The following is an 18,050-nucleotide window of genomic DNA, read 5'->3' on the forward strand; positions in this document are numbered from 1 at the left end:
TTGCTGGTACCCAGTTCCCCTGCAAACCGTCTCATCTCACCTTTCATCTGAGACCTACTTTTTCAGCACTGGAAAGTGGCCACTGAAGGCTCTAAGTTACATGCACTGTTACATGAACAAATTTCCCATTTCCCTCCCAGCTGCTGATTCCCCTTCTTTAAGTGCTGCAGAGGAGTGCCTAGTGCTCCCTCCCTCCCTTCAAGAGATGAGATGCATCTGGGGACGGCCCTACATGAGATGCTTTTGAGGATACCTGGTTTATATTCATCCCACAAAAACAATCAGCCCAGCCCAGGACACAAATACTGGCATGTAGTTTAATGAAGGCATGGGGTTGATGTAAAACAAGACCAAGACCTTGCTCAGTGATGGGGCTGTGACTCCACAGGGGAACAGGCAGCCTGGCAGGGCACCTGCTTACCTGTGGAGTGGAAAAGCTCTTGCCTCATTGCTCAGGAATAAACGAGGGGCCCATGCACAGCTAGGCATGAAACTAGACCTGTGATTGTAGCATCCATCCCCGTCCTGTGCCAGTTTTTATCTGCTGTTCCACACTGGTTTTTGCTGGTGTTTGCCCTCCTTGGGAAGTTCTCTCCCCTCCCTTCCCTCCTCGGGTGCTGTGTACTCACCACCCGCTTGTCCGGCACCCTTTGGGTGAACACCTTGTAGAGCCGCCAGCTTTTCCCCAGGACGGGGCCAAACACCAGGGAGGTGCCCACGCACAGCAGGCAGAGCCGCACCTGCCAGGGGGTCAGAGCAAGGAGGCTGAAAGTGGGGCTTGCAAGGACACCCCACACTCTCCCACCCAGGGATGCAATAAAGATGGGTGGGGACATGTCTATGGTCTTCTGGCTTCTGGAAAGTCATATCAGACATTAGAAAGCTGACCACAGAGTGAAATAAATTAAAAGGCACATACTCCTCTGCAGGCGTGTCTGCTGCCTGCCTTTTCCTCCCCATCCCGAGAGACTTTCATCAGAGGACCAGGCAGGGAGAGCCAGGCAGCTTGTGAGCAGCAGGGGCAGGGTAGGTCCCAGCACCAATAAATCACTTGCTGGCACCTCCGTTAATTATCCTCAGCCCAGCAGCTGAGCAGGATGCAGAGTGTGCATTCTCCCACGTCCCACTCTCCCATATGGATGCATGCCCAGCCCTCGGTCTGGCAGGGCGGCTGCCTCAGGTCAGGACGTGGGGGTTCATCACACAGGTGAGTGTTTTGATGCAGCCAAAAAACTCACCTGCAGCCTCACAGCACCTGTGCTACTTTAGGCAGTGGTGGCTCTGTGGAGGATCCCATCTCCCTTCAGGCTCCCCTCTCCCTACTGCACTTCTACAAGCCCAGCAGCCTGCCTGCCTGTGGGACCTCTCTCTCCCCTGGGGACCTGCTTTGAGTCCCTTCCTCGGTGCAGATGTGGTTTGCACAAACAGAGAAGGCCGTTCAGACAGAAAGCATCTGGTTGCGTTTTGTGTATGTGAAAACCACAGCCCGGCCACGTGCAGCCAGCAGCGAGGTGGTGACAGGCTGTGGCTAAGAGAGCGCACATACAAACAGGCATGTACATGTGCATGCATGACGGTACCCATCCCAGCAAACCCCCCACTCACCTGAATAAGCTTTTCCATGGAGTCTCCAGAAGGCAGGCTCTGCTCCTGAACCCCAAAGAGGTAAGCACTCGTGTAAGTCAAGCCACTGCCCAGCAGGGTCACAATGTTGAGATTGGGGCTGGACATCTTCACGATCCTCCAGGAAACAAAGCAGGGAAGGTGGTGACAGTTACTGAGCATCATGACCTGGCAGCACAAGGGCGAAGCCCCCTTATAGGGGCCACAATGGCCATAAGGGATGCTGACACATTGTCCAGCCCCCAGCCTCTGACGTTCACAGCTGCTCAAAAAGCTCAGCTGTTGCTCCACAGTGCATAACCCATCTTCTCTGCCGTCTTGCTGGAATGCTTCACTGTGCTTAAAGTACTCATTTCACTCTACCCCAACACTTCTGCTGTAGAGGGGCAGAAGTGGAAAACCACACCAGCGCACCACGTGGTGACTGTCCCCAGCTTTGGGTGCAACAGCTACAAGCACCTTCAAGAACAGGCTCTTCCCACTGCTCCTTCCTCTGAGGAGATATTTTCACACAGCACAGTCTCAACTTCAGGAAGCTGCCTGCAATGTTCAGCTTACAGCCTCCCCTCTGTAATTTCACCCCATCACTCATAATCCTGTAATTGTATTCAGGGAGGGGAGAATCAACCCACCGATCTCTCATGACCTCTCACCCTTCCCCAGCAAGCCCATCAAGCAAAATCTGTAGCTCCTGCCATCCCCCTGCATAGCTCTGCCCCTTCAATCTGCTGCCAAGTCATTGCATTTCTCTACCCTTGAGCTCCTTTCTGGCTTCCTGCCTCGCAAGGGATTCAACCTGGCCCTCTCCCTCCCTGACTTCTTTGCCATGCCTCAGCCCCTGGGGAAAGATATTCATCAGCTCACTCTCTCAGCTGCATGCTGAAAAAGGTCTCCTTTGCCCTCCCAGGTTCAGTAGGCAGACCAGTATTTATTTACTGCAGAGCAAATAAATAACGCCCATTCATTACAGCATGCTCTGAGAATATCTTCAGGGGCCTAAATAATTTGGTAATCAATTAAGGTGGCCACACTACTCAGTAAATTAAGTGCTTCAGATTGGGATGCAGGTCATGCAGATGCTGCAATGCAGCAGGCACAGGGCTCACAACACAAACCCTTATGGGGCAGGACCCTCCTGACTGCATAGTGCTTGTCGGAAGCATTAAGTTCCTTAATGCAATCAGAGAATCAGTTCAGGCTGCACACAGATGCACGTGTCTGTGCAAAACAATGGCACATAGAGACCAACAGGTTTGCCAGGTGAAGCTTGGGAGAGGGATGTATCTCTGGAGGAAAAAGCAGTTGAGAGACTTAGAGATCAATGAAGCTGAGGAGAAAGTGGCAAGGAAGCAGGCAAGACACTCAGAATTGCTGAGGAAGGGTCAGTGCTGGCTGAGACAGTTTGAATTACAAGGAATTGTTGAGCCTTATGCTTGGATTTATGCTGTCTTCAGGGGAGCAGGAAATTTTACATCCTCTGTGCAGACTGAACAGCACCAAGGAAAGTCTGCACTTTACAACCAGCTTCTCTCACCAATGAAGATCATGTTCCACACCAATATGGGCAATCACCAAGATCAAAAAGGGGTAGCAGTATCTTCAAAGTATGAGTGGCCCAACAGCAGGAAGTGCACTGTGGGGGAGCATGATGGGTTTCCCATGGAGCTATGCTGCTCAGAGTAATGCTCCCAAGACTGTGAGCAGAAAAGGAGACTTGTTCCCTTTCTGCTCACTCCTGTTGATGTTTTTATTGAATGGTACCTTTGGGATGAGACTATGCACTACTGTCTGTGCCACGCCAGAGGGCATCCATAGAATCATAGAATCATTAAGGTTGGAAAAGACCTCCAAGGTGATCAAGACCAACCTTTGACCAAACACCACCATGTGAATTAAACCATAGCACCAAGTGCCATGTCCAGTCGTTTCTTGAACACTTCCAGGGATGGTAACTCCACTACTTTGCTGGGTAGAGCATTCCAATGCTTGACAACCTTTCAGTGAAAAAATTCTTCCTGATGTCCAACCTGAATCTCCCCTGATGCAGCTTGAGGCCATTTCATCTTGTCCTGCCTACAGCTCCCTGCCTTGGAGAGGAAGTGAGCAGTCCAAACAGGACTGTCTCCATCAGTGATCAATACTGGATGTGATGGAGAAAGCTGCAACAACCCTGGCATTGGCCTTGCTTGCCCCGTGGTGTTCCTTCAGGCTCATGCCTTCCTGACACTTAGCTGGTCATCAGCTCAAAGCCTGGTCCTGAAGTAGCCTCATTCTGCTGCTCCAGCTCAGGGGAATTGTCACAGCAGAAGAGGGAAGCGCTTACCTGTTTTTCCTGAAGCGAATTGTGAAGATGAGAAAGAAGAGCGCTAGCAGGACTCCTCCAGTCAGGAATGTCCACACAACTCCCAGGAGACCAGCAGAGAAGGATGGGAAGCTCTTCCCACTGTGGTCAAAAGATGTCTGCAGGAGGCAAAAGAGGTGAGGAAGAAGGGGACATTGCTGGGGCTTCCAGTGAAGGAGGTCCCTACTGTAGCATGATCACACCCATGGGTGCTCCTCCTCGGCCATAAACCACATCTCCTCATAAGCAGACACCCCGGCACCTGACCAAGACCCGCAGGCAGGGCTGGTGAGATGTGTGTAGACAGGACACGTACTCTGCCACTTGCTGAGTGCACAGGAGGAGAGGGCAGTCCAGGAGCCCTCTTCTTATGGCCAACTAGCCAAATACGTAATGAAGCCATACAAGTGACTCACAAACCTCAGGCAGCCCTGGCTGTAGGAGAGAAGAACATGGGCAATGGTTCCCCACTGTCCTTCTCTGGAAAGAAACCTCTGCAGAGAGGTCTCATGGTACCCCTTTCTTTGGAAAGTCAGGTAGGGCATCCTTGGCTCCCACCCTTACCCCTCCATGCAGCAGACAACTGACCAGCTGGCTGACGTGACTGGGAGCCAGCAGCAGAGCTGCCAGTCAGTGCAGAAAACGCAGAGAAGGGAGTGTGACAGCGTTTTTCAGAGGCGTTACGCAGTGACACACCGAGCTGGGCTCCACCCGTCTCCAGCGGCTGGAAACTAACTGGGTCCCAGGCAGACATCAGCTGAGAACTGGCTTTTGAGGGACACTCCCAGAGCGGGTATGACAGAGGCACCTGTCTCCTTGCACATAAGCAACCTTATGGGTTTAAACCTCCATTTAAAAATATTCTCTGCAATCTTCCTGTTAACGTAAGATGGACAAAATGATCCTATGTGAAACAAGAAACTATTTCCACTGTGGATCTAAAATGTTCCAGTATTTTTAACAGGGTGTGCATGCGTGGGTTCGTTCACACATACTACGGGTGTGTTACTGACTTTTTTTTTTCTTTAAAAAAAGTATCACTTTTACTAAGGTAAAAGTGGAAGGGAGGAGAATGGGGTGTGAGCTGGGATAACGTGCCTCCTCACTAACTTCTCTGGTGCTGTCCTTTCTCAGACATGCCCATTGACCTGCATGCAATTTCTGTGGCAGAAGACCACTTTTCCTGACAGTTGCCACTGCCCCAAACTCCCAATTCTTTCTTCAAGGCCTGAGTTGTTTCTGCTTCCAGCCTTGCTAGAAATAAATCTTCAGGGAGAAGTAAGGCAGATGTTTAGAGCCAATGCCTCATCTCCCTCTTCCCCAGCCAGGCTTTATCTCCTCTGGACAAGCAAGAACAAGGCACAACTTGGAGAATTAAAGCCAACACATAACTCTTAAAACAAAAATGCATCACTGCCACATGAGCACAGCTGATCCATGGGCTCCTGGCAGCTCACATGCTGGTGCCATGCTGGTTGCAGGGTAACTGTGTAAAGCAAACCCCTGGCTGGGAGAGACATCCAGCCGAGAGTCAATGCTGCTGCTGCTGCTGTATGCTGGGATACAGCTGCATGCACACCTCAGCCTCGCTTTGCAACAGTGTGGAGGGATCCCTGAGGGGATACTCATATCCCTCTTGCAAACTGCTTCCCACCTCCTCTTCCCTCTCTCTATCCCCTGGGGAGTCTTTTGGCTCTCTGGGAAACCAGATGGTGGAGATGGTCAGCCACCCAGGGATCAGAAACACCCATATGATCTCCACCTTTCATTTCCCAAGGAACACACACCCTCCCACCTGACTGCTGTTTCCCTGGATGTTGATGCTACTTGAAGTTGATGGAGCGCTTTGTTTGCCGCTGAGAGGAGTAAATCCTGGTCCTAGCAGGGGGAATATTAATTGTACAGCAGCTGCCAGAGCCAGAGGAGCCAAGCAGCTTAGTCTTCTAATTAAAGGCTCATGGTCGTGCAGGACGTGATGGAGAGCCAAGCGGGCCAAGCCTCACTGGCCCATCCAGCAGCCTCACACGGTGCCAACTGCAACTGAGTGCATCCTAGTGTCATTTCCACTGGCTTACTGGTGTGTGGGGGGGTACCACTTATTATAGATAATGACTTTTAATTAAATCATGCCCTATTCATATTTGAAAAGCACTTTGAAGTTGCAGAGGACAGGAAAGGTCAAGGGAAAATGGGGCCATTTCAGGCCAATCCTAAGCAGCTGTCACACTGGCCGACACACGGGGGGTTGCTTGACATGAATTGGCTGTCGTGGATGCTTCCTCACTATCTGGTAACTGCTAGGTGTCACCTAGACTAGGCTTGTCTTAGAGGCCAACCAGCACGCTGCCTTTGGCTGGACTGGGATTACTTGTCAGCTGCACCCCCCTTTCCATCCCTCCACCCAAATCCACTTCAGCAGAGCAAATCTCATGCCCCAGAGCACTTCCCTGCCTCCGTACATACCACTGTTACAGTGCAGAGCTCCTGCAGTGCCCGCTGCTGCTGGCTGTCAAAACTGGAGCTGCCATCGCAGAGCTCAGAGCAGTTGAATCCCGGCTCCATAGCACATCCTCAGCCGTTATCCAGCCGTACCTTAGCCCCTACTGGAAGGACAAGCGTTGGCTTTCTCCAGAGAGAAGAAACCTCCGGCACACACCGTATCTTCTCCTGTCAGCAGGGTGTAGTGAGGGGGTCTGGCAGGGCTGAGCTCACCCAAACTGGTGTGGTGCACATCCAGGGCCAGGACAGGGAGTGCCCACCTCCCAGTGTCCCTTGGGGTGTCCTGTGCAGCGAAGTGAGTCAGCATGGAACTTGGGTTCCCACGGAGCACGGTGGCATCCCGAGCACTGCTATACCAGCCTGCAAAACAACACGTTGAGGTCAGAGCAGCCCCCAGCCCCTACACTCCAGCTGTGGAGCTGAAACCAGGTGCTGTGCTGGTCCGAGCCAGGGCGTGGCACCCCAAACTCACTGCAGTTTTCTTCTGCCAATGCATTTTCCCACACCAGTGCAATTTCCAGGGTGCATCTTTGCAGATACCCTCCTTGTGCTGGCAACCTGCCAGTTTCCTGGCATGTCCCCTTCTTCCAGCAAGGAACCAGAGAGTGTAGACAACAACAAACAGTAACAAGTGTCATCATTGCTTAATAGGATCTACACCCAGGCCTGGGCGAGCAGCAGGGGAAGGCACTTGAACCAAAGCATTTTGGCTGACTCGGCCTGAGTGGCAGCCCAGCTAGCTGAAGAGCTGGCTGTTCATTAAGGAGATTTAGAAGCCTGACACTTCCATGTTCCCCATCCCTCCCGGTGCTCTGGCTGCCAGGTATTGTCCCCACCTGCTCCTGTTCCCTTCACACCACCTCTGCCTCTGTTCCCCTTTTCATTTCTCTTTTTGGTGTGGATTTTAATAGGCCTCATTACCATTTTAGACATGAGGTCATACTTGTCCTCAAGCATCCTTACTCAATTACCATTGTCACCAGTTTTAATTAGCTTCCAGCGCACGACCATAAGCAAGTCTCCTGTCGTTAGCAGTTGGGGAGGAAGCACAATAGCTCACTTCCTACTTGCTCCTCACAACAGGTGGGAGGAAAAAAATTATCCTTATCATGCTCCTCGGGGCTGCTCCCTGGCCAAGCATGCCATGTGCCTGGCTAGTGCTCCATCCTTCCCTCTTCCTAATCCTGACACTTTGATTCCCTCTCCTCATAAGTCCTTTCTTTTCAAAAACTCCTGTCATCATGTGAGCAAAGAAAGAGTAAACTAAAAAGAAGCACAGTCACCACGACCTGGTCTGAAACTTGGTGTTCGTCATGGGGGATAATCAGGATTCAAACACCAGAAAAGCTACAGGAACTGTTCTCAGGTCAAGCGTAGACTGATTTTTCAGCTTTAGAGAAGTTACAAGTCCCAGCCCAAACACATCAAGGTCAGCAGGCTACTTGACCCAAATTAGCAGAGCGCCCTCTGAAGCAACAATCCCAACTTTCCCACTGGCAGAAGCCTCGATGTACCACAGGTCCGGACACAGTCCTGCCTGTCCCAGAACTGACCTCAGTGTGAGATCAGCTTGCTGTGTCCTACAAACACAGTATCACATGAGCCAGACTTATGACTCTACACACATGGTAGAGACGTTTCTCAAGAGCACTGATACAACCCGGCTCCATCAAACCTGCCTCTCTAGCTTGTAGCAAACTGCGGTGGTGTTTCCCCTACAGCAGGATCACTCGGGGGGGGTTTCATGCCCTCCACAGCTCAGGCTGAGTGATCGGACAAGGGGTATGACTGCAGAAGATATCCAGCTGCTGGAGTGGATGCCAGGATTGCAACAGTGGTAAAGAGCAGTGGAGAGAAGGAGGCAGGCTCCAGCTGAACAGTTCAAAGAGAACAATGGATAGTGTGGAGGGGCTGCGTGCTGTGCCTGGGGATGGCAGCAGGAGAAGGGCACTGAACCTTTGCCAAGAAGACCTGAAGATGAGCACTGCCCAGCCTCCAAAGGGCTCAACTTCTCCCCATGCCCTCAAGTGGGTTTAAAGACAGCCCCTACAATTCCTTGTAACTTTCTGCCATATCAGAGAGGGAACCCACCAGGTGGACCACTACCCAGGCTGGCATGAGGCCAGCAGGCACAACCCTCCCATGGCTCACAAATGGACATGTTTCCACAAGGAGCATCAATTCAACCCTCATACACCCAGGAGACCATCCCTCAGTGGAGGGTAAAAGCCCTTTGGAGTCTTCCCAACCCCCACCCCACCATTCTGCAAAAGGCTCCCACACAATGTTGATAACAAGCCGAGGCCAATTAACATTCATTAGTATGCAACAAAGCAAGCACTAGTGTGGTTGTTGCTGGAAGGCAACAGGCATTTCCAGCCCAGCTCCTGCCTCTCGTGAGAGCTGGCAGGAATGCTGCTCCATGGCCGTGAGAGGATCCAAGGGGGACCGGTGCGGAGTCACTGACCTTCACGGTGAGGTTGGACAATGGTTGTGGGGACAGACAACAACACAGGTAAAAACTTACTTCCTTAAAATGTGAGGGTCTCTTTAGGACAGAGACCTATGGGTTTTGGTTTTTGGGACTTTTTTTTTAGACCAAAGTGCCAACCAATTCTGATGGATCACTTCCACAGCACAATCAGAGAATGGTTTGAGTGGGGAGGGATCTGACAGCTCTGTGCCCCCTTCTGCCCTCAGTCTCTGTGGCATGACAGCTGCTGGCTGTCTGGATCATAGTGGCTAGTACCTGATCACAGCTGAGCATCAGCATGTGTGTGGATGTGATCCAACAAGCCTCAAGTCGGTAGGAAACAAGTGTCTAGACCACATGAAAAATATCACCACCATCATCTTCTAGAATAAAAAGGAACCCTTGACTGTTAAAACCAGTATTTGGATAAAAGCAATTTGCAGTCATCTTAATGGTTGATCTTCAGGGCTGGAAAACCTGTTTCTTTAGATCTATCAAGACTCAGGATTACTTATCATATAATCATTAAGGTTGGAAAAGACCTCTAAGATCATCAAGTCCAACAATTAACCCAGCACTGCCAAGCCCACCACTAAACCATGTCCTTAAGCATCACATCTGCAAGTTTTTTGAACATTTCCAGGGATGAATATAGAATCATAGAATCATTAAGGTTGGAAAAGGCCTCCAAGATCATTGAGTCCAATATCTGCCAATGTTAAAGAACTGCAAATTAACCCATAAATAGCCCTCAAAAAAGATGCAGTTGATGTAATCCAAATGCACATCTTGACTCTCTTAAAGTCTCTTCTTCCTTTCAAAACCTTTGTTCTGAAAAACTAGACGAAAAAAACCTTAAAGAAGCTGAAAAACTGGTGCAGCATTTATAGGCCCAGAGCAGACAGAACCACCTTTTCACCCCAACTGGTTCCTTTTGATCTAGTGTTGACAGACAGACCTTTTCCTAAAGAACAAGGCAACATCACTGCTCAGTGAATCGAAAAGTGAAAAACTGAAGATGTCAAATGGCAGACAACAGAACAAATGCATTCAGAAATGTGCATGAAATGGTTTTCATGAGCTCTGCAATCCTGTCCAGTCATATCAGCCCCGACAGAGAAATGGTACATGTACACCTCTGCAAGGGAAGAGAGGAGCACATCTGGAGAAGCATATCTGTTGAGGAGAACTTCTTGGGCAGGTGGCTCTGTGGCCAGCTGGAACCCACAACTTTGCTGTGTGCCAAAGGCAGAGAAGAACAGCCAGGGGAAGGGAGCGATGTGCAGAGGGGAAATCCATTCCTGCCACCTCAGGTGGGGAGCAGAAGATCTTGGCTTACCCATGACGGGTCTGTGCTGCTACTGCCACTACTAGTGGGAGATGGTGATCTGCTGGTGGGGACAAGCCCCGGCTAGACAGGACACAAGGCTACACACAGTGACAAGTCATCCGGATAACTGTTCCAGCGAGATAAACACCACGGGATGGGGTTTTGCAATTCAGAAAACACTGGCACTTCTGAGATAGGCTCCTGCTTTTCCCTTCTGCACTTCTTGTCCAACAAGATCCCTTCTTGTTTGACCTGAGAAACCTGCAATATTGCCAACCCCAAGGCGATCAAAAAAGTCACAAGCTAGGCTTAGTGCAACACCTCCCGCAATGAAGCTAGTTAAAAATCGGGAGTTAAAACACACAGCATATCTAAAGATTATTTTTAATTTATATTTAAAATTTCAGCATTTACATTTTCACACTTTCCCCTGCAAACACAAAAGGAAAAAGAAAGAAAACCAAGAAATCCTGCTTATCATGTCATCCTAAAATGTGGGTTACAAAGCCTCGGTCCCCAGGAACACTGGGGAGTTGCAAAGTTGTTACCCTTATTCTCAGGGACCATCCTGTGCACTTGCAGCACCCTGCTTTTATCCCTGGGATTTCCAGAGCCACCTCCAGGCCTCTCAGATACCTTCATACCTGGCAGATGGACAGCTAGCTCGGTGCACAGGCACATGATGGGGCACATCACAGGGCCCAAATGGGGTCATCTTCCCACCCAGGCAGTGTCCCTGCCTATGCTGTCACTCCTTGACCCACACCCAGGGTATGGGAGATAACCACCAGGAGCTGCAGGACCTGCTGCATGCAAAGGAGGGAGATGCAGGACAAGGTGCTTCTGCCTCCAGATGCATGAGGAGCTCACTGTGTGACTCTGAAACACGAAAGTTTGTGCTGACTGAAGCTAGCTGTGATTTTGAAGTCTCCTACCATTTTGGATAGCACATGCTAAGATCACAAAGGCAATAATTTCTGAACACCAATCTTACCGATCGTCCCAACGCTGTATGTCTGTCCATTGTGGGTCTTTCAGCTTGGGAGGATTGCACAAGGCTGGCACATTTAGCTCTGCCTCTAGTCTCTTTAACTTTTTAAATGCAGGTTAAATACCCATATGACTCTTTTCAGTTCTGTGGTTTATGTTTTGGATTTAAAGAAACCTCCATGCAAAAAAAAAAAAGAAAAATCATTATTTTTTGAACCACCACACAGTCCTGCGAGGAGCTGACTCACACTTCTCCCTCTAAGGAGCTGATAAGGCTTTTAACTCTCTAACCATAATTGCTATACAATGATAGGCATGTGAGAAACAGAGAATAGAGTGGAGATGCTCAAAGGAAGGAAAATTGGGAGAGAATACCAAGACACATGGGGAGTGTGCCACAGATGATGGGGAGGTAAGAAAAATCCCTGGAGCTGCTGATGAGCAACTTTGTGCCACCCAAAGAGCAAAGCCCATCCTTGTGTCCAGCCATAACAGCTGCTGAGCAGCACATGGATGAAGTGAGCATAAACCTCTAGGCTGACTCCCCAGAGTGTCTCGGAGCCCAGGGGTTTGGACCCCACTGCCCATCGTGCTGAGCTCATCCCTGCATGGCCAGGTGGCCTGGCAGGGCTCCCCACACGGAGCCCAGTGACTGTGGGGAACAGCCAGAAAGCTCCTTCCAAACGATTTCACACCATCGGTACCCCCCCCCGGTGGAAGCTCACCTTTCTGCAGTCAATGATAGAAGCAGTGGGATGGATCTCTGCTGTAAGACAGCAGCCTCACCACTTGGGGCTAAGGTGGGTGCAGCTACCTCCCCCAGAAGCAGGGCAGGGGATGTGCCCCAAGCACCGCTCTGAGACGATGCAGTGCTGCTCCCATGCCCTTCCCATGCCCAAGTCTCTGCCCCAGGCTGGAGGCTGGGGTGCACAACACCCCAGCAGCTGTGCTGCATGAACAACGAGGACAGAGGTTTTTCACCACCTTGGGCAAAATCTTGGCTTTTCATTACTCCATAACAACTTCATCAATCATTTAATTTATTAGTGGGAGACCACACCTGTAGGTGCTGTTCTGTCTCCATGGGACAACCTCCCTGTTCGTCCCCAAGCCCTGGCCCCTGTCCAGATGCCCATCCCAAGCACTAGGGATGTGGCAGATGACCTGAGAGTGGGGTGGCAGGGGCTGCCTCTCCAGAAACGCAGCCATTTTCATGCTGAACCATACCTTCCTTCATCACAAAGAGGCAGAAATGGCCAGGGCTGGCTGCAGGGCCAAACTGCGTGGCCCTCAGAAACACAGCTCCTGCCTGCCACGCTGCCAGGCACAGCCAAAGAGAAGAAATGTTGGAGGTGTACAAAAATCCCCAAGCATCTGCTTCACAGTTTGCCATCCCTGCAGCCCTGGTAGTCGCTGCAGGGCAAGCAGTAAGCCCCCATCTATGGGGCTGGTCAATCCTAAATCCCTGCCAGGGGATCACACCTGCATCACGCTTACCCACTGGGATACTGATTGAAGGCACTGTAACAGTGCCCTGGTGCAGCTCTGACAGGTCTCACAGCCTGGGATCTCTGCCCATCCCTGCTGCCTCTGTTGCCTTTGTTGCCTTTATGGTCCTCCCCTGCTTCCATCCACCCGTACACATGGCTTCCTTCATAAAACTACCTTTCCCCAGGCCATTCCCATCAAATGCTGCTACTTTCTGTTTAGTGCATGTGCCCCAATACACTGCTCTGAGACACATTTAGCCCCAAGCTCTGCTGCTGGTGGCTCCAACATCCCTTGCTCCCATCCTCTCCCTCTGCCTTTGGGGTGTTTGCACCAGCCTGACAAACAGCAACATGCTAAACAGCTTTACAGGAAGGTGTAGCCTGCAATTTTTTTTTCCTCTTAACTGTACCATCTTTGGAGAGCCACCATGAATAAGAGGTAAAAAAGCCTGATGATTTAGTACTTTGATTTACAAGAGAGATCTAACTTGTGGTTGAGGTGTGTATGACTTAATTAAAAAGAAGAGGCTCACCGCCACTAAAGCTGTTCACTGCCAAGCTATCAAACACAGAGGGGGAAGAGGCCTCAGAAGGAATATTTCCATAAAGTTATGTTTCAGATTAAGCATATATAAGAGCTCTCCCTTTCCAAAGCTGGTAGAAAGCTACAGCTGCTCCTTCATGCAATCACACACCATCCCCTCACAGCCTTCGCAGCACCAGCACACCTGTGTTTTCACAAACAGGGCTAGGACGGCTGGGTTGCAAAGCTGGACAGCCCTAAGCATGGGGACAGCTGCTAGTCCTAACAAGGTCTGCATGTTTTTTCTCTCTTTATTTTTTTCTTTTAAATTTGGCAGCATTTTGGAAATCAAGTGACATATTTAGTCCTTAAAGAGGCAGTAAAACGGAGCACTACAGCTTTTTCGCCTTACCCCTGCTGACCAAGCAGCAGGGAATATTTTCCCCTAGGAGACAGATTTGACTTAAGGTTCTGAAAGCCGGAGATGTCCACGGCTCATCTGGCTCACCTCCCGGGTACTGCAGGCTGCCAAACTGCACCCACTGGTCCCCTGCTCAGGGATTCTCATCTCTTTGCTGGGCAAAACAAGCACCTCATCAGGGGGCAGGGCCACATCAAGGTTTCCACGAGGTCTGCCAGCCGGGGCTCCCTGCAGACAGCAGTGAGGCTTGCTCAGGGGTGGAGAGGTGCAGCTCCAGAATTGGGGGCACACCCAAACCTGTGTGGAAAGTGCTACTCGTAAACCGTGTCAGCACAGGGGTCTGCAATAAGAGAGGCATATGCAATGCCCCGGCACCAGGCGGGTGAGGCAATGTGGCAGCTATATCAAGGATGCATCAGAAATGCCAGCTGCAACTCAACACTGGCAGCTCCCGGTTACCAGGGATCCGGTTCCCTTGGCTTCCTTCCTGCCCCTCTCAGGCTGCAGAGCACCTGTGTGGAAGTGGAAAATCCAGGTCTGGGTGAGGGCTCCATGAGCCGCCCCCCCGAGAGGTGACCAAGCCCTTGGGAGCTGTGTGATGCCCAATTCTGGCAGCCAAGGAGAAGCAAACGTGCTGGGTCCTGGAGTGTTTCCCGGGGGTCTCTCACTCCTAGCAAGCAGGGTCAGCATCGTGAATCCAGTGCAGAAAGGGCACACGGGTCCCTCTCTCTCCCTCTCCACCCAGCAGGTTGTCGCACTGTAGAGTTGGTTGAAACCAATTTGAGCTCCGCAAGGCACACAGCTCGCCCAGGTAGCAGCAGTTTGGTTAGAACAAACTAACCCAGCGCTGCAGCTTCACATTTTTGCATCCTGCAAGGCAGCCCTTTCCCATCGCGAGGTGCCGGCAGGCTCCCGTTCCCACAGCCGCCTTCTGCGGCGTGCTTGGAGCCTTCGGGACGGTATTTTCTGGAGAGCTACAAAACACCGTTCCATGCCCGCCCAGTTTCAAGCTCAGGGATGCACTCCGGGCACGGCCAAGCAAGCGAAAGGCGAACGAGGAGCGCTCCATCCCCCAAGTGCACCCCCAGACCGCGGCCTCCCTGCCCCGGGCAGAAGCACTCGGGGGGCTGCCAGCCCATCCCCGCGGGCTTGCCGGGGTGGGGATCTCGCCAGGCTGCACCCACGCCACCCGGCATCCTGTGGGGAAAGGGGCACGGGGAACAGAAACACACCAAAGCGAAGAGAGCCAGGAGAGGAAAGCAACTCGGGGGGTAAACGGGGCGCCCTCGTCTCAGCCATCCCGCTCGCAGTCCCAAACACCGCTGCCAGTCCCCTTCTCCCCACCCCTCCTCTTCCGAACCCCGGACCCCCGACCCACCTGCGGGGACGGCACCCGGGCGCGGTGCAAACCTGCGGGGCTGGAGCAGCCCCGCCGCAGCCGCCGGGGACGCGGAGCTCGGCGCCGGCCCCGCAGCGCCCCGGCCCGGCCCGGCCTGGCGGGGGCGGGGGCGGGAGGGGCCGGGCCGGCCGCGCTCCTCCCGCCGGGGCGGTGGCGCCGGCGGCCCCGCTCCTGTCGGACCCGGGACAAAACTTTTCGGCCGTGGAGAAAAACGCGGGAGCCCCGGCTGTCCTGGCGGGGCTGGACCCCCCTTCACGCCGGCATCAAACCCTCCCCAAAGCAACCCCCGTGTGGGAGCCGAGAAAAGCGGGACCCTCCGGCACAGCCCACCCGCCTGGCCTCGGCTCACCTGACCCCGCCGCCGCAGCCCGTCAGCCCCGCGGTCCCACGGCTGTGCCCATCTCCTGTCCCTGCCGGCGGGATGCGCCCGGCTGGGAACGGGCCGCCTCGCTCGGACGCTCCTGTCAGCTGAGGCAGCACAAAAAACCCACGTCTGTGGCAAAACCGGCCCGAGAAGTGAGTAAAAGCGAGGGCGGCCAACCTCGTGCTCTGTGACCTGCTTGTGCCGCCCCATGGCTAGTGGTAGCCAGCGTGACTACTGCAATAGGTATGTGTGTGTGAGCAGCAGTCAGTGTCATATGGACAGACCCACCACCTCTCTCAGCATCCCAGTGCCGATCGTTTCCTCTCCTGCCTCCCACGGCCCTGATGCAAGCATGAACTTCGTGCTCTCTCCTCACAAGACATCAGCTCAATTTTACTGGATTTTCTTTCCCAACTCTGAAAGCCAAAAGCTCTGCTGCAGCACCAAAGTTTCTCTCCCAGCCTGCAGCAAAGTGCCAGGTACTACAAGAAAGGGCTGTTTGCAGACAGCTGTGCAGGTCTTCTCTCTACCTCATTATGTGGCTCTGGCATTAATTTTTCATTCCTACCCATTGACAAACGTGCAGAACCACAGACCAGATACAGCCTTGGTTTGAATGGGANGCCAAAAGCTCTGCTGCAGCACCAAAGTTTCTCTCCCAGCCTGCAGCAAAGTGCCAGGTACTACAAGAAAGGGCTGTTTGCAGACAGCTGTGCAGCACTTCTGTTTACCTCATTATGTGGCTCTGGCATTAATTTTTCATTCCTACCCATTGACAAACGTGCAGAACCACAGACCAGATACAGCCTTGGTTTGAATGGGAGCAGAGAGGTTTGCACAGCCCCGTTAGGCAGCTGTGCCACACAGTGCTGTCATAGACTTGACTGACATCCCAGATGAGAAGCTGCAATAGGACCTCTCCATTCCCTTTTCCCATCCTCTTCTGAGGCAAAACAGAGGGATGTACCCCTGCCCAGGGAGTCTAACACACTACTCTCCAGGAAGTATTTTCTAGCCTGGACAATGATGGGCAGTGAAGGCTCAGCCCTGGACCTTGAGCTGCTGGTGGGGCAGAGGGTCATGTCCAAAGCAGGGAAGGGAGGTAGGAGCCTTGTTACTGCCACATACAAAGAGAATGAAAAAGCCCCTTGGAGACCAAGGTCCAGCCCTGATGGCCAGATCTAAAAGCTGGAGACCCATGAATTAATTCTAAATTTTGGCACTGAAAGCAGCACCTCAATTTACAGAGTGCAGAGTATCTGCAGCTCACTGTGGCTATGATGAAGGTCTCTCATGTTTCAGTATTTCTGGAAATCAGATCTCTTTTAAAACATGCAGACTCTCAGACTGGACTTGACAATCTGGTCTCTGCCTCCGTAAAACCAGGATCATAAATAGAAATGTCTCTCAGCGGGTAGGGAGGGAGAGGAGTGAGAACCTGACTGTTCACACAGGAACAGGAGTAAAGTGCCTTATTTCTGGTTCCTCCCAAAGCTAACAGAGAGTACTCCTATTGCCCACTGACTCATGCTTATTACTAAGCACCTTGTAAACAGCAGTAATGAGAAAATGCCGCTTTGTGCCTGCTTTGGTTTTGCTCCTGGGTTTTGCTCTCAAAAAAGAAAATATAAATCTCTGGGGGTACTGACATTTCCACGGCAACTGTTACAGACACGTGCACATGTATCACCCCTTTGTTCCTCACCGGCAGAAGTGGGACCACAACTTTACCCCAGTAAGTTCTGCAGACCTCCGAGAGCTGGGATGTCCCTCCAGGTGTCACTTGGCGTTGTCAAAGAACACACAGTTGCAGCCAGGATGTTGAGCGCTCTGGGAGAATCACCTGGGTGTTTTGTCCAGAGTCACAAAAGCATGTGCTGCACTACAGGTATGCACCAAAGAAGGATTTGTGCTTCCTAGCAGGCAGGAACAGAGGTCTGGAGAAGCATAAGCGAGGGCAGAAAGCACATAGTTAAGGTGAGCTGTGTTACAAACTCTGCAGGGTCGAGGCCTTTTCATGCCAAAGGATCCTGCTGTGCATGAAGAGCAGTCAGTAACCCCAGGTTGGAAACATATTGCCCCACACCAGAGAATAACGAGCCCAGCAGCAGCATAGCTGAGCCTGAGGCTGGGTCCCAGGAAGGGAAAGCAAAAGCTGAACTCATTTGAAAGTGCCCGGGCAGGCAGGATGCAATTTTCTCCATCTTCCATGTCTTGCCTCTTTCCCTGCTCTTTTTAAACATCCTGCTGAAAAGCTGGACTGCAGAGCTACCCGGGAGGGGGGGGGGGGTGGTGCACAATACACAACAAAACACCCCCAGAAAAAAAAGAAAAAACGCCCTCTCGACACCGCCGCGCGCACCCTTCATCCTTAGTACCTCATTCATCCTGCATGGAGTTACTTACACATCATGCCTGCTGGATCCTTCTTGGGAGTTGCGATGACCTGGGACACAGCTCCTCGTTTTGGAGGGATGGCCCGTGTCATTTGCTCCAAGATGCATACCATGGTTTGATACTTACTTCAAGCTGACTGTGGAAAAAGGGGGGCTTGGACCTGAGTTTTGTGGAATGAGAGTCCCTACTTGCCAGTCATT

The 18,050-nt window shown here is 51.9% G+C and overlaps 1 protein-coding gene across 4 annotated transcripts in view; it reads right to left on the reverse strand.

The window, feature by feature from the left end:
* The window catches only part of GPR156 (G protein-coupled receptor 156), a 38,345-nt gene that overhangs the window by 9,059 nt on the left and 11,236 nt on the right, over positions 1 to 18,050 (reverse strand). The window contains exons 1-6 of one of the 4 annotated variants that reach the window (XM_017814775.1): positions 15,069 to 15,115; positions 6,677 to 6,823; positions 6,428 to 6,564; positions 3,947 to 4,083; positions 1,606 to 1,741; positions 630 to 740 (exon numbers count right to left, since the gene is read on the reverse strand). In XM_017814775.1, the coding sequence (XP_017670264.1) occupies positions 630 to 740; positions 1,606 to 1,741; positions 3,947 to 4,083; positions 6,428 to 6,526 (483 nt within the window). In that variant the 5' untranslated portion in view covers positions 6,527 to 6,564; positions 6,677 to 6,823; positions 15,069 to 15,115. Of the gene's footprint in view, positions 1 to 629; positions 741 to 1,605; positions 1,742 to 3,946; positions 4,084 to 6,427; positions 6,568 to 6,676; positions 6,824 to 15,068; positions 15,116 to 18,050 lie in introns of those variants that run through there. The other 3 variants (XM_017814773.1, XM_017814774.1, XM_017814776.1) reach the window with 3 other exon arrangements.

This window comes from Lepidothrix coronata, unplaced genomic scaffold (assembly GCF_001604755.1).
Source record: "Lepidothrix coronata isolate B3197 unplaced genomic scaffold, Lepidothrix_coronata-1.0 Scaffold46, whole genome shotgun sequence".
Classification (NCBI taxonomy): Eukaryota; Metazoa; Chordata; class Aves; order Passeriformes; family Pipridae; genus Lepidothrix; species Lepidothrix coronata.